The sequence below is a fragment of the Drosophila persimilis genome, unplaced genomic scaffold (assembly GCF_003286085.1).
Source record: "Drosophila persimilis strain 14011-0111.01,24,50 unplaced genomic scaffold, DperRS2 tig00000520-arrow-pilon, whole genome shotgun sequence".
Taxonomy (NCBI): Eukaryota; Metazoa; Arthropoda; class Insecta; order Diptera; family Drosophilidae; genus Drosophila; species Drosophila persimilis.
The window spans coordinates 2839148-2851877 of record NW_020825317.1 but is presented as its reverse complement, the minus strand read 5'-3'; the positions used below and the strand labels follow the sequence as shown (position 1 = coordinate 2851877).

The 12730-nt window shown below is 42.2% G+C and overlaps 2 protein-coding genes across 2 annotated transcripts in view; one reads left to right on the top strand and one right to left on the bottom strand.

The window, feature by feature from the left end:
• LOC6602603 (high affinity cGMP-specific 3',5'-cyclic phosphodiesterase 9A) overlaps nt 1–12730 on the bottom strand; it is a 152562-nt gene that overhangs the window by 120816 nt on the left and 19016 nt on the right. The window lies entirely within an intron of this gene.
• Nucleotides 8761–10239, top strand: LOC6602601. The gene is made up of 2 exons (XM_002027564.2): nt 8761–9354; nt 9414–10239. Exons 1-2 carry the CDS (start codon nt 8834–8836, stop codon nt 9961–9963), a joined length of 1071 nt encoding a protein of 356 aa, XP_002027600.1. The 5' UTR covers nt 8761–8833; the 3' UTR covers nt 9964–10239.

Genomic DNA, 12730 nt, shown 5'->3' with positions numbered 1-12730 from the left:
CGTATGTTGCGATCAATTTATTTCAAAGGCGAAGATTGTTAGGCGAAAGGTGTGCGGATTTGATAGCGATAGAGGATTAGACCGATTCAAGATGGTGTTGATTGAAGACGCGAGTGGTCGGTTCAAGACTGTGTCAGCTAAAGATCAATTATGCCAAGTGCGAGAAGTGAGTGCTGAATCAAGGCTTAATTCAACGGCAGCCGGCCGAATTGCCCCTACCCTAATGCAAGTGAGGCTTCGACAAGAGCGCGACAGATTGAGAGAGCGGTAGAGAAGGCGAAAGAAAGAAATGAAGAAGACGCGAGACGCTGCATAGGCTGCTGCCGTAAGGGAGCATATGTATGTTACATGTATGTATGCATGTACATACATATATGTGTTACAGTGTGGTACAGTGGGCAGTGCACACAACAAACAATTATAGTGATTTACTTTACTGCAGCACCACTAGCTATAATATATGACATATTGGGAATATTGGGCTGCGTGACCTTGGGTTATCCTGGATCCACCAGAATCATGCCAGGATATATTGGACGAGTATACGCTACAAATCTACACATTTATCAAACATTATTTCGTTCGCTTTAGTTCCAACTTCATTGCTAAGAGTGTCGTGTCCTGTGTATCTTTTCCATTAGGCAAATTTAATAAGCGGGCATCCTGCAGTCTGCTTTTCGCATTTCCCTTTTGACCTTTTGGCAGTGGGAAGAGTGAAATCTGGCTATTGGCAAGGCTAAGTGCATCCTCCATACGTCATCCGGGACACCTCTCTACCTCGCCACATCTCTCTCTGTATATTTTTTTTTGGCCTTTGACTTTCACTCGTTATCGATGGACACGAATGCCGTGACAATGGCCTTGGTCGTGGTCCTGGTCCATGGCGCTTGTCTATGGCATCTCCTGCAACTTTAATGGCGGTCTAATTAAGTTAGCCGGTGAAAATTGTTGAATTTCCTATGAGTGCATTTTCGATTCAATTAATTGGAGGGGAGGCCGTGCCGGAAATAACATACAAAAAAGCGTCAACCGCAACAACAACAGCAAAAAACATAGAGTTCCAATAATTGAGTGACGGCTAAGTAAATTTTCAATGCCAATGTCAATGCCAAATGCCAAATGCCAAATGACCAACCGCAAATGCCTCGGGGGACTGCTAACCATCTTCAACATTTACCTCCATAGGGCCTTGGGGCCGCAATCAGAGATAAGCCCTTGCCCCTGGCAGCGCAACCACAAGCCGTGCAACAGGTTTTGGCCTCTACCTGTGGATTGTAGGCATTGGTATTTTGGGAAAGAACAACAGCTGCCTCAAAATCTGCTGAAATGCCATAGAATACCAATTGGGGAAAAAAATCATAGCTCGTGTGCACTGAATGAATAGGCAGCTTGTTGCTCCTGCCCATTTTCCCCAGCCACACAAAATCTATGGACCAGCAGAAGCCTTCAATATTGCTTATTATGCGTATTCTGCACATCCTGTAGGCGGAACACCATCCTTATTATGCACTTCATTTTTGCACGGGCCAATGAAGAGATTTTGGCTCGAGCTGAGTAGTCAAAAGGTACGAAACACGAGTATCTGCACTCCAATTGGCCAATTAGGTCGAGCCCTATGTACGAATATGTGGCTTTTGCTTCAAGGCTTAATAGTCTTTCATATGGATTTCAGTTGAACAGTTTCAGAAAATGGTTTGGCGCATATTTTCGCTAATTTTCTTGCAAGTTTCTGGGGATTCTTTTTAGCAAATACTAGTTTTACCAAATCACGAATGAAATTATATGATTGCTTCAGACTCTTAATACAGTCATGCTCCGGTTTTGCAATTCGTAAGTTTTTTACGATTAAAAAATAGTTCATAATATGCCTGCAATTTCAAAAATAAATTTCACAAGGTACTTAATAAAACAAGCGGTAATATAGTGATCCCGTTGTGGCCTCAGCTTTGATAGCTCTTGTCAGGAGCACTTGTTTCCATTTTTATACCCGATACTCAAAATGAGTATTGGGGTATATTAGATTTGTGGTAAAAGTGGATGTGTGTAACGTCCAGAAGGAATCGTTTCCGACCCCATAAAGTATATATATTCTTGATCAGCATCAATAGCCGAGTCGATTGAGCCATGTCTGTCTGTCCGTCCGTCCGTCTGTCCGTCTGTCCGTCCCCTTCAGCGCCTAATGCTCAAAGACTATAAGAGCTAGAGCAACGATGTTTTGGATCCAGACTTCTGTGATATGTCACTGCTCCAAAAATATTTCAAAACTTTGCCCCGCCCACTTCCGCCCCCACAAAGGGCGAAAATCTGTGGCATCCACAATTTCGACGATACGAGAAAACTAATAATAAACTAAGAATCGTAGAAGATGACTATATCTTCTAGAGTGCAAAATCTGAACCAGATCGTATAATTATTACAGCCAGAATCACGAAAACAATTTCACTCTTTCTCGCTCTGTCTCACTCTAACACACAGGTTTCATGGTCGGTTTTGCCAATTGCAAAATATGAGTTCAAGGATCTCAGAACCTATAAAAGCCAGAGCAACCAAATTTGGTATCCACACTCCTGTGATATCGGACCTTGACCGTTTCCTGCCCAAATTTCGCCACACCCCCTTCCGCCCCCGCAAAGGACGAAAATCTGAGGCAACCACAATTCTCAGAGACTATTAAGGCTAGAGTAACCAAATTTGGTGCACACACTCCTTTAAGATGTCACTATAAAACGTATATCTCAGAATTTCGCCCCACCCCCATCCGCCCCCACAAAGGACGAAAATCTGTTGCATCCACAATATTGCAGATTTGAGAAAACTAAAAACGCAGAATCATAGATAATGACCATATCTATTAGATTGCTGAATCTGGATCAGATCAGACCATTTTTTTAGCCAAAAGGAACAAATCAATTTGCAGTGGCTACGCAGCGCCCGACGTCACGCTCAGACTGATTTTCTGTCTCTCTCGCACGCACTCTTTGTCGTGTCGTTAAATATTAGCGGCGTCTGCCGGAGGAGAGCCATACTGACTTAGTATCGGGTATAACCGTAGAGTTGCGGTGTCCGCAGCAACTCACAACGTTCCCCCTCGTTCCACTAGTGCTTATTGGGCCAAACGGACGATATTCTGGCAAAAATTCAAAAATGTCATGGAATCTAAATCTGTTTTGAATGATACGTTATCATATAACCTGGTCAGGAAAGCTGCTGGTATATTTAGTTGATTTTAATACAGGCCAGAAAGGTTTGCTACGAGTTGATTTTAAATTGTCGGGAAACTTTTTCTTGAGTTTGTTTGCTATCGATGTTGTAAATTTAAAGAAAAAGTGAATGTAAAACATCGATCAGAAATTCTGGGGTTTTTAGAATGTCTATAAAAATAGTTTTTTTCAAATTTTGTTAGTTTGTTTCTTGTGCGTATTGATCTGGTGCCTTCCGAAATTGGACAAAACTTAACTTGTTAATTGTGGTGCAAAACTTTTTTCGTGCCATCTTGTGCTACTTATGTACATACTATGTTAAAATAATTTTAATCGTTTATATTAAATAATTCAAATTAAATTAACTGCGGCCCCTAGCGACCGTTACTTCTGCGCGTATTTTCATTTAAATTAGGCTGAATTTTTCTAAAAATCGCCCCTCAACATTTGGATGTATATCAATAGAAATGCTTCCACTGTTTTGATCTTGATATTTTAGCAACAGCAGCATGGAGCACGGAGAAATTAAAGAAACAAAAGAAATAAGTAAAAAAAATATATGACCTCAGAAATTTAAATCAAAAGGAGCTTGTCAAAAATTTGGATGTCTTGCTCAAGGTGTAGTGTTTTGTATTTCGCTACATCTCGCTACAACACTCTCTCCCTTCTCACAGCAACAACAGCCGTTATATCTCTCCCCCTCCGAACGGGGCACACACTACACGGGGAAGATTGTTTGTCAGAGAGAGCAGAAGGATATTAAGCGCGTATTAAGGAGAGTGCACCCAAAATTGTGGTGGCGTGCCAAAATTTTGAATCAAATTGATTCAGTGTGATACATATCACAGAAACTGTTCCTTCTGGGTGTTACACTATTCCACATCCACCACACTATCAGTCGAAGAACTGAGGCACTATTTGGGACAAAATTAAGTACTTTTTACTGCGGGACCATACACAAGAGCCATATTAAAAAATCGGACGGACTAGCGAGATAAAGAGGGTCATTGTTATATAAGGGCTATCAAATTCCTTTGACTACCTCTTTATAAAATCAAGCACGCCCATGTCCTTATTTACCATGGTAGAAATGTGTTCAGAAATGTTTAGCTTATATTATAACTCTAGATCTAATAATTCTCTGTGGTACTGCCGAAAACACCTTCACTGGTGAGGAAAGGGAGTTTTTGAAGAGGACTCTTTGAGACCTGGAACAAAGATAGCTAGAAATCCATCTCAGAAGGTTGGGCGGAAACCCTAAAAGGTCAAGTTTTACAGAGTAAAATGCTTTACTAAAGTCGGTGTAAATAACATCCGAATATAAGTTTCCTTGAAAGCCGTTAACGATGAAGGGGGCCAACTCTAATTAATTTGTGGTAGTTGATTGCCGCCCTATAAATCCATACTGAGCTGAAGATATAAGTGATTTGCAGAGAAGTTGCACGTGCGGAATGCGTCAGACTTGCTACCTTTCTTAGGGAGAGGAATTATAAACGATTTCTTCTAGATCGGCGGTAATCAAGAAGAATGGAACGGGCGAATAGTTTAACCAAGGGTCCACACAGATCCTCGGAGCAGTACCTGAGTACAGAGCCGGGAACTCGCTCTGGTCCCGAGAAAAACACTGGCCTAACTATTCGAAGATCATGAAGCAGAGGGCTGAAAATGCAGGTCGACCTTGGTAAATCGTATGGGTACGGCTGGCCAGAGTAGCTTTTAGATTTTAGATCGGCTATTGCCTGATCATTTTTTTCCGACGTATGTAACGTGTAACGCTCGTCTAAGCTAGACGGAGAGGAGGGGCGATCTGCAAAGGCGGGGCACGCTTTAAATGTTCCGGCTCTAGCTCGTCGGCTTTGGGGGTGGTGGTTTTGCGCGTGCAGATCGTCTCCATTTTGCAACACTATCACGCGATAATTTTAAGGATTTTTTTTCCTAAGAATTGAGCGTGCTGCGACTATACGGTGCTAGAACTACCGGTAGAACGACAAAAAAGATAAAAGAAAACGCTTCGAAAAGAATAGTGAAGAGAGCGGTAGAGAAGGGAGGAGAAGATGAGAGAGAGAGAGAGAAAGAGGGAGAGAGAGCGAGAGGGAGAGAGAGCGAGAGAGAAGGGAGAGAGAGAAAGGAGAAAGAGAGTGAAGAGTGAGAGAAAGAGGAGGAGATATCGGTTGCTATCCCACGGATGTCAGTGTGGTAGCTCATTTTGCCCACCCAACCTATGACCATCTTCCTCAAAACTGGAAGTTTCAGATGGCCCCTTTAGCTAGATCGCGGTTACACACACGCCGGCACAGAGTTCATTCTTTCGTATCTTTATTCCATTATTCCATTCCATTATATATTTGTTCGAGAAACGGTTAAAACTAATATAATCTTTGATGGCATATTTTTCTAATTCTAGTGATTTATAGCGAGTATATGTATATGAGGATTCTGAGGCGAATATAAAGTGAGGTGAGGTGGAGTTAATAATTAAGGTTTATCTTATGGTTAACAGGGTATTCCTGGCACAAATTCATTTCTATTTTCTTTTAATTCGGTTGCTTGTATACAACTGGCAATATGTGATATAGTGAGGAAAGTGTAAGATTGTAGCTATTCCTTAGCGATTTTATCGTATATTCGAGTCTTATTATCTTTTTTTTTTTTGAGAGCTTAGGATCGGGCGCACCCACTAGAATCAAACGAAAGTCGCAGGATTTTACTCACGCAGTCATGCTTCTACATCGGCGAAAGATCGATCTTCCGGCGACTGCTGAAATAGAACGTTATCCTTTCGTTCGTTTACATTAGTGTTTTCGCGACCCTTGGTTTCCCTCATGCGTGGTTAGTCCTAAAACCAATAAATTTCTGTTTTTTTTTTTCTGTTTTGGTACTTCTTAGGTTTCTCACAATTTCCTCTATCTATTTTCAATATTTTATATAAATTCTTAATTCGAACGGGCACAACTAATATTTAAAGCTAAATCTTAGGAACTTCATTTGTTTGTTTTGGAACTGATAGTTTGGAAACTGATATCCGGTGTCCGAAGAGCGTATTTATCAATTTTAATTCTGCAGGGCTGCTCTCGGGCTATAATTTTCTTTAACACCGGCTTTAATGAGCCTTTTCTAAACACGGACTGAGATCTGGATTATACGTCGACGAAACTCTATCAATACAGGGCTCTATGGAAGCGGGAACGGTAGATTGTATTTTCTTTAAAAGTTTATAAAAACGTTTAGCGTTGCAAGGCTCGAATGCGCCTGGTTTTGTCAGCACACACTCCTCGCCGGGCGACATGGGCGCCGGTTGGGGACGGGGAGCGGCCAACGAGAATCGCTTGTTGATGCGGCACGTGGAATCTACGGAGCCTCTCGGCGGATCCGGGAAAAGCGATGAGCCAGTGTGCTGACGCCTGCGATTTCCAGGCGGGTCGAAGAACTCCACTTTGCTGGTCACTCTTTGGTGCCGCAAACGTGGGGTGCCTTACGGCGCCTTAGCACGGGTCGCGCTAGGCTGGGGCGCGTAAGGCGGCGTCTTCCCGAGGAGCTGGTCGGCAATTTCCGCAGGAAATCTTTTGCTGCGCAAAAATACGAGCTACCTCTATTAGATATTCGTCCGGAGAATGGGGATCGACATTTATCTTACCGCAGTGGCAGCGATATCCGTGGATGTACAGATTAATCCAGCCTCTGGCGGTTCTCTGGTTTTGAACGCCAACAGAAGAGGTTGCTCCCGCAGAAAACGGCTACACTTATAGACCTTCCGGCACTGTACACACTTTCGACTTTATTTAGTGGAATTCGGCGCGGATGGCAAACTTTTCACTGTTTGAAAAAAACCCGTCTCGTCGGCTTGATTGTCGTACAGGAAAGATCGAAGCCGGAAACCTGCTCTGGCCACTTGACATTTGCATGCACTCTTGCATGGGGAGGTTACGCCCTCTAGGTTTTCAAAATTAAGCAACCCTGACCTCGGTTGATTTCGATAATTGTCAATCCTGCGGTCAGCTGTCCAGGCAGCTGATCGGCAAGGCACCTTCCAACACTTACAAAGTCGACTCATGACCCCTACACGTATTCCGAGGATAGGTGTGCGGCTGTTCCACGCTTACTGTTTACGAAGCTGTAAAACTGCTTAGAAAGGGAGAAATTTGACCGAGCTATTACCTAGTGAGAAAGAGAATAAGGAGAACCAACTTCTTGAAATTTGTTATACAAGTCCTGATTTTAAGTCTTTTAGACTGGATAACTCTTTGGTGAGGAGGCTGAGATCTAATTGGACAAGAAAGCGGGACACAGGAATTATAAAATAGGTAAAGTACATTGTAAAAAGTGTGTGTGCCTAGTGAGGTTATTAAGCTTCGCAAGCTCTGCTTTACGAAAGAAGCGGTTCAGATAGCCTACCCGACCGATGCAATACAGTTAGTCCTATATCGAGCGACACTTCGAAAGTAGGATGTTAGGCTTCTTCAGGTATACTGAGCGGAAGGCCTTGGAGTGAGACCCATTTACCGAAGACCAAATAGTACATGACAAGTTAAGGCCAAGAAGGCCCAAGAACTGTCATATGATCTTTATCTGATAGCGAGGAAGAAACAGTTTTTAAAGCGGACAGGTGATGCTCGTAAATTGAACTATCAGAAAAAGGTGGAATATAGGAGCAAGTAATAAAGATAGCATTGGCGGAAAGAATCAGTTTTACACACTGGAACTACAGTTCTTCTTGAACGTGGACTGTGAACTGCTCCGACGTGAAGTTGAGAGTTTGAGAGCATTGTAATCAGAACCCCTCCTGCACGCCGACCTGACAACACTTTAGAACTAAGAATGTCCGGTAAGTCTCGGTAAACACAATAGCGTGGGACGAAAATGCGACACTATCCCGAAAAGGAGTGCTGAGCTTACTACGTAAGCCTCTGATAGGTTACAAAAGTTGGTTTTATGGACGGGTGGCAAGAGGACGGGAAGATGAGGATGGCACTTTGGGAGACGGTTGTCTTAAGCTATCTCCCTAACATGAAAGAAGTCAAATTTCTCCACACTTAAGCGGTCGCGATGGCTTTTATTTTTCTCTGTATAAAATCAGCTATATCATTAGATGTGAGGTCCGGGCAAGCCGTGAGATAAAACCATGGCGCATTGGTGGGACCCCACCAGTTGTTTTTGGCACCACAGGCCTGGTACCTGCGATGGCAGTATCTGGTGGTCTTCTATTTACTGTTGGGTTCGGAATGGCAGTGATAGCTTGGGACTTTACGGACTTGCCGAACACCGACTAAAGAACCAGTAGGCTGGTAAGAAAGTTTATTATTTTGTTAAAAAACCGGCAGTGTATAAAGTAATAAAAGGAAAAAGTAAAGTAAAGAGATTAATTTTGATGCCTGAATATATTGTATTAGGTAGCACTATATTTAGTCAAAAAATGACAACAATTGAACATACGATTTGAAAGATAAACACCAAAAAACTTACCTGACGTTACGTTATTAAAAAACAAGTGTGCTTTCGATAGTTGTCAGTAAACAAGAAAAACTCAAAGCATTCAACAACGCAGCTCGACTAACTACAAACAAAATATTACATTTTTCCTAGTACCATACATATTTCCGTACTGTACTTAGTGGTACTTATACAGTCGTCGGATAATGTCAAACATATCAAAACGCCCGACACCCACGATGAAAAGCATTTCATCAGTGCCGCGATCTTCTCGGGGCCGCAATTTTCTCAATGAGAATAAGGTGAGCTTGAGCACCCTGGAAAAATCAACGAGTAAAAAACTAGCAGCGAAGGAGCCGGTGCGTCCGGCATGGATGCCGACACCTATGCGTCGCTCGGATCCCGAGGTACGGGAATCGAAAGGAGGAAAACCCCCTCCAGTATCGGTATCCAGACAAAGCACCCGGGAAACCAGTATGACACGCAACCGCAACAACTCTCGCTCGCATTACCAATTGGGTGTGGGCGCTCCAGAGTCTGGTCAACGCTATGGCGGCTTTGAAAAGCGCAATCCTGTGGTTTATAACCCACAGAAAGATGTGGTACATTCGCCGGACAATTATACAGAGCGCTGCAATTCTTGCGGCATCCAACACAGCTCCACAAGCATCGGCATACAGACAGAGGATATCACCGATGAACGCTTTCTTACAAAAGCCCTGCAAAAGTAAGAAGAGAAAGCAGAAGAAACACATTTCTCAATTTACCATTTTTTTTATCTTTTAGATGCAGTTTTGATGGTGGACCTATGCTGAGTGAGCTGACCAATAAATACGAAAACAACTACAAACAGTCCAGTCGGTACGATAAAAACGAAGACGAGGATCTGCTGTCACCTCGCACAAATGGCAAACAACAACAGCACAGTCGCTTCAACATGAATGAGTTGCAAATTGATTTGAAAACTGAAGTCGCTTCGGATGAGGAGTCTGTGCTCAGTGGCCGCAGCCGTTTTTCATCAAATGCTAGCACTACGTCCATGACATCCCAACGCCGCGAGCTCAAGCTGGAGAAGGAGAAGCGCGAAAAGGCTGCGACCAAGGAGCTTGCCGGTCTTAGTCTGCACGCGAATCAGGATCGTGTTGGGCACTTGAACAGCGCACAGAAGCGCTATGATGATCTCATCAGTGAGCTAAATCACATGCCCATCACCTCACAGACTATGCGGGTGCGCAGCCGCAAGGCAGAAATCGACAAGGAGCTGGCTATCGTAGATGAGGAGATACGCGTCTACTCCAAGCCCAACTTATACATCAACTCTACCAAATATAAGTAAAGTTGATAGCTAGCTACACGCATCGTCCCAAAAAAAATTTTTTCGGTATCTGACTAGTAGTATTAAGAATCCCCTAAACTATACCTACACCATACTAAACAGTACATATACCCTACGAAAGCTTTATGAAATTAATCTAGTTTTGTGTTTCGGCGTCATTAAGAGAGTCAGTCTTATAAGTGTATACAGCAGAACAACAACTCCATTAAACACCACAGAGCTTGGCTTGCAAAATTCTATAAAATTGTTAAATAAATTTAAATTATTTATATGATATATTATTTATATTATAACCATATAAAGTCTCTACAAAGCTGTAGGAGAATTCCGGCTTAAAAGAAAGCTCTGAGCATATTTCCGTCTGAGTCTGATCAGTCTCTTTAGCAGATTGCAATACCTTTTATACCTTTTCGCAATACCTTTTCCAAAATCCTTCAGTATTCCGTTGAAAATTGGAGTCTTAACGCTATGATTATGGGAGAGAGCGGCGGCGACCAGAATACAGTCACAGCCAGCGCCGCAGCAGCGAGGACAAGCCCCACAACGACCTCCAATTAGAAATAGTTAGCTATTTGGTGGCCACTTGCCACCCCTGTCTTTTTGCGTGTAAGAAATTTAGCACGCCACACGCACACAAAGACACCGATTTATGTCTGGCAGTTAGCAAGGAGCCTGGAGGCAGAAGCCAGAAGCCAGTAACCGTAGCCAGAGAAGGCACTTGGCAGCAACAGTTTCACCTTTGCGCCATATTTATGTTTGACACCACACAAAACACATACAAAACGACGGAAAGAGATGGCTAGAAAAGCTAGAAAGAGATGTGGTAGGAAGGGAGAGGGAAACAACCTTTGGTACGCGGTGACGTTACTTTTGACCTAGTAAAATGCAACAGCGTTATAGTCAAAGTGCAATGTTGTTGCTCTTCGCTCCGCCCTGCCCCCGCACCTCCAACCGTCGCCTGCAACAAATGCAATCGCTGGCACCAAAAAGAACCATCCCAAAACCACCCCGAGGGCAAACCACACTGAAAAAAAAACAATCAAAGATCGGTCAGTTAAGTGGGAAATGTAGGGAAATTAGGGAAAAGCTGAGGAAAGCTGGGATTAAACGTTAAATATGTTAAAAGGAAATATTTTACGGCAACATGGAATACACTAAAATTCATATGTTTAACTATCTAGCGATTACAGAAAAAACATATTTTCCAAAAAATTGTTATGATTTTTTGTCAATAAAAATGAGAAATAACACTTTTTTTATTATTTCACTAAAAGTAAAAAAAAAGAATCATTTCATTTTTTTTTAAGCTACAAATAAGAGTTGTTTCGTAAATTTTAGTTTAAAATCAAAAATAAAAGTTAAATGAAATACACCATGTGGTGTAGGATCCTTAATATTCAATATTCGAAAAGTATTGAGTCATAAATCAAGAATATTTTAATATGTGTGGTAATAAACCACTTGGTTCAAAAAGGGATATTTAATTTAACTTTTATAACTCTTATTTGTAGCTTTTAAAATAAAAATTAAATATAAGTCTTATTTTTATTTTTATTGAAATAATACAAATATAAAAGTGGTGCATCTAATTTATATTAAAAAAAACCAAAAAAAAAGTGTTATTTTTGATTTTTTAAACAAAAATTTGGAAATCTGGATACTGGGAAACTGCAGTTACGGTACCTGATTGGAACGTTCGACTAGGGAATGAAAAATAAAATGGATAACTAACTTAAATAACTAGATGACCAATAAAATATAATGCAAATGTATGAAAAAAGTATCTTCATGATTCCTTTTCTAAAGCTTCCCCGCAGTGCAACAAAAACTCGCCCAACACATACCATTCACATAGTGGATGCAACTGACAGCAGATGCATAAAGAAGCAGACAAAGGCAAAGGTTCCTCCATCCTGTCTCCATCCTGTCTCCATCCACCCCATCGTTGTGGCATTCAGCGCTATGTCTCTCTTTTTGATATGCATAATGTCGCTTCCCGAAAGAGTTTCCCCGTTGGCATTGACTTGAACCCGAGAGCTGTCGCCCACAAGAAGAGCCAAGAGGATGCTGCTCATTATAGATGGAGAATGGAGAATATAGGATGTAGGATGTGGGCATGTATCCTACTATCCAGTGGATTTGCGCGGTCGGTAGTACACGGTTTGGCAGGCGAGTCGCGTGCGGCAACCATCTTCAATGTGGCACTAACTAACTAGTTAGACACTAACAGCTGCCATTGTTAAAGGCGACCGGGTTACGGGTTTCGAGGTACGGGAAAGGTGGGGACCATGCAAATTTAAAAATGCATTACGTGTGAGTGTTTCCACCGAGTAGAAGGTAGATGGGTGCCTGCTTGGGCTTTGGACTGGCTTAGATTGATGCAATATATGGCTCACAGGGCAATAAAGTGAAAGTGAGCCAAAGGCAGTCCCAGCCAAAAAAAACTTAAAAAAGAAAAGGAAATGGAAAACAAGGCCAGTTTCTGTGTGTGTCTTCCTTCCAGGGGCCGTGGCGGGGCGGGTCGTTTCAAATAAAAAGGGTTTTCTCGCGGCATGTGGGGCACGGGTCACAATGAACATTAAACTCCAGCAAATGTTTGACTTGGCCGAATGTTTACCCATGTCAAAACCCGACTGAAAACAAAGAAAAAACATAATATTCATTATGAACAAACTATGTTTAAGAACAAAAGAAGGGAATGCTGTTAAGATGGCAACAGTTTGCTGGACAGTTTGCAAGGATCAGACAAAATCTAATTGAAATGTCA

Bases quoted from the DNA above. Each gene is read 5' to 3' on its own strand.
- LOC6602601 (XM_002027564.2), top strand. From the start codon at position 8,834: ATGTCAAACATATCAAAACGCCCGACACCCACGATGAAAAGCATTTCA. The intron at 9,355-9,413 runs GTAAGAAGAGAA...TTTATCTTTTAG, and splicing joins CTTACAAAAGCCCTGCAAAA to ATGCAGTTTTGATGGTGGAC.